This window comes from Sphaeroforma arctica, assembly GCF_001186125.1.
Source record: "Sphaeroforma arctica JP610 unplaced genomic scaffold supercont1.5648, whole genome shotgun sequence".
Taxonomy (NCBI): Eukaryota; class Ichthyosporea; order Ichthyophonida; genus Sphaeroforma; species Sphaeroforma arctica.
This window is the reverse complement of record NW_014034910.1, coordinates 1-1,898: the sequence shown is the minus strand read 5'-3', so window position 1 is coordinate 1,898 and position 1,898 is coordinate 1. Positions and strand designations below refer to the sequence as shown.

Genomic DNA, 1,898 nt, shown 5'->3' with positions numbered 1-1,898 from the left:
ATTCTCTGCCTCAGCAGCCTCCTGGGCAAGTCGCTGCACCTCGGCTTCTTCTTCTGCCAATCTTTGAATCTCTGCCTCAGCAGCCTCCTGGGCAAGTCGCTGCACCTCGGCTCTTTCTTCTGCCAATCTTTGGGCCTCTGCCTCAACAGGCTCCTGGGCAAGTCGCTGTATCTCGGCTTCTCCTTCTGCCAATCTTTAAATCTCTGCCTCAGCAGCCTTCTGGGCAAGTTGCTGTATCTCGGCTTCTTCTTTTGCCAATCTTTGGGCCTCTGCATTAGCAGCCTCTTTTGCAAGTTGCTCTGCTTTCGCTACTTCAGCCGCCTTCTGGGCAAGTCGCTGTACCCCGCCTTCTTCTTCTGCCAATCTTTGGGCCTCTGCCTCAGCAGCCTCCTGGGCAAGTCGCAGTACCTCGGCTTCTTCTTCTGCCATTCTTTGGGCCTCTGCCTAAGCAGACTCTTTTGCAAGTTTCTCTGCTTGAGCTATCTCAGCAGCCTCCTGAGTATATCGCTGTACTTCAATCTCCTCTGCTGCCAACTTCTGTGCTTCTGCCTCAGCAATTTCTATGGCAAGTCGTTGTATTTCGGCGTGCGCTGCTTCCAGCCTTTGCAAGTCCAGTTCCGCGGCCTCATTCTGTGTGTCTACCTTGCTTTCGTGAGCGCTAGGTTGGTTTGTGGGAGCATACGAGAGTGAATTTCCTCGATCATTATCTGCCTTCAGGAAGTATGTGACATAAGTCATCACCACAGCCTCGCCGAGATGTCCTTGTACCTAATCCTCAGCATCGAGAAGAGAGGGGATCTGGAAATCTTTCTCGGCTTTTGCGAATATAGTTTCGAATTGATCGAGTTCTGAAAGCGATTTGTTTGATGTGGTCTTGCTGGTCTGGTGGGCGTCTTGCAAATGTTGCAGCAGACACTGGAACAGCTCTGAGGACACGTCGGCTTTGAAGTTCCTGTTTGTGTAGATTTGTATTGCTATGTTACTCAGTATATGGATAGAAGTGACCGTATGCAGAGTCGGAAGAAGAGACCATATTCACAAAAGCTCCTCGCCATTATAGTAGTATAGTATTGCCTCCAACACGTACTACAACGACATGGCTTACAAAATATAATAATGGGGCAAAGTGCACTTAATTACCTGATAGGTTGACTACCGCGATGCTCGAGAATTGCATTACATCGCTTCAACAATTTCTCCTTGTCAGTACCCTTGCTTTTAGTTTCCTCCTCGTGGAAGTTACCAGCGATATGATAATGTCTGATCAAAGTCCAGACTAAACCGAGTGTCAGTTTCTCCGACTGCGCAACCAAATCTGTAGGAAAATAAAATAAGAAAATGTATTGAAAAATCTATATGTACGAGTCACTGCACACCCATTTAATCATATCAGACATACACATGTGCTTCCGCATTACACCAGATGTTGATATCATTGCCAATGAAGGTAACATTGATACCACAAATATTATCACAAACATTGCCACTCATGCAGAAAGCTACAGCAATGCTTCAGCACTGCCACACATCGCTATCTGTACACATGCTCGACTTGTGTGCGTCGAAGTGAATGAGAAATGGGATATCTCACCTTCAGCGCTGATGTTTACGAGACAAATATTGTCCTTATTCTCGAGCTGATCAAGCACAGAGTTCAACGACGCAATAACATGGATCTTAGACCCAATCTTGTTCCCACTGACGACGTTGAACAACTTTTGTCCTCCTTTGAGCTCTTCTACCAAATGTGGTAGCTGGTAGAAGGGTGCAAAATAATAATTCAATATGCTTAGTGTGTGTTCTTACAGGCCGACGTTTTTTTCCTCAATATATCATAATATATAATAATACTAATAATAATCATAATAAAAATAACATTATACATGTAAATATATATA

General features: G+C 45.0%; 2 protein-coding genes across 2 annotated transcripts; both read right to left on the bottom strand.

Moving 5' to 3' along the window:
* Positions 1–444: 444 nt before the first annotated feature.
* On the bottom strand, positions 445–743 carry SARC_15122 (hypothetical protein; the record flags this gene model as incomplete). Its single annotated transcript, XM_014290752.1, has 1 exon — positions 445–743. Exon 1 carries the CDS (start codon positions 736–738, stop codon positions 445–447), a length of 294 nt encoding a protein of 97 aa, XP_014146227.1. The 5' UTR covers positions 739–743.
* Positions 744–768: 25 nt separating this feature from the next.
* On the bottom strand, positions 769–1,340 carry SARC_15120 (hypothetical protein; the record flags this gene model as incomplete). The annotated part of the gene is made up of 2 exons (XM_014290751.1): positions 769–952; positions 1,141–1,340. Coding segments are annotated over 2 exons (384 nt in total), but the record flags the coding sequence as incomplete, so codon positions are not given.
* Positions 1,341–1,898: the final 558 nt, after the last annotated feature.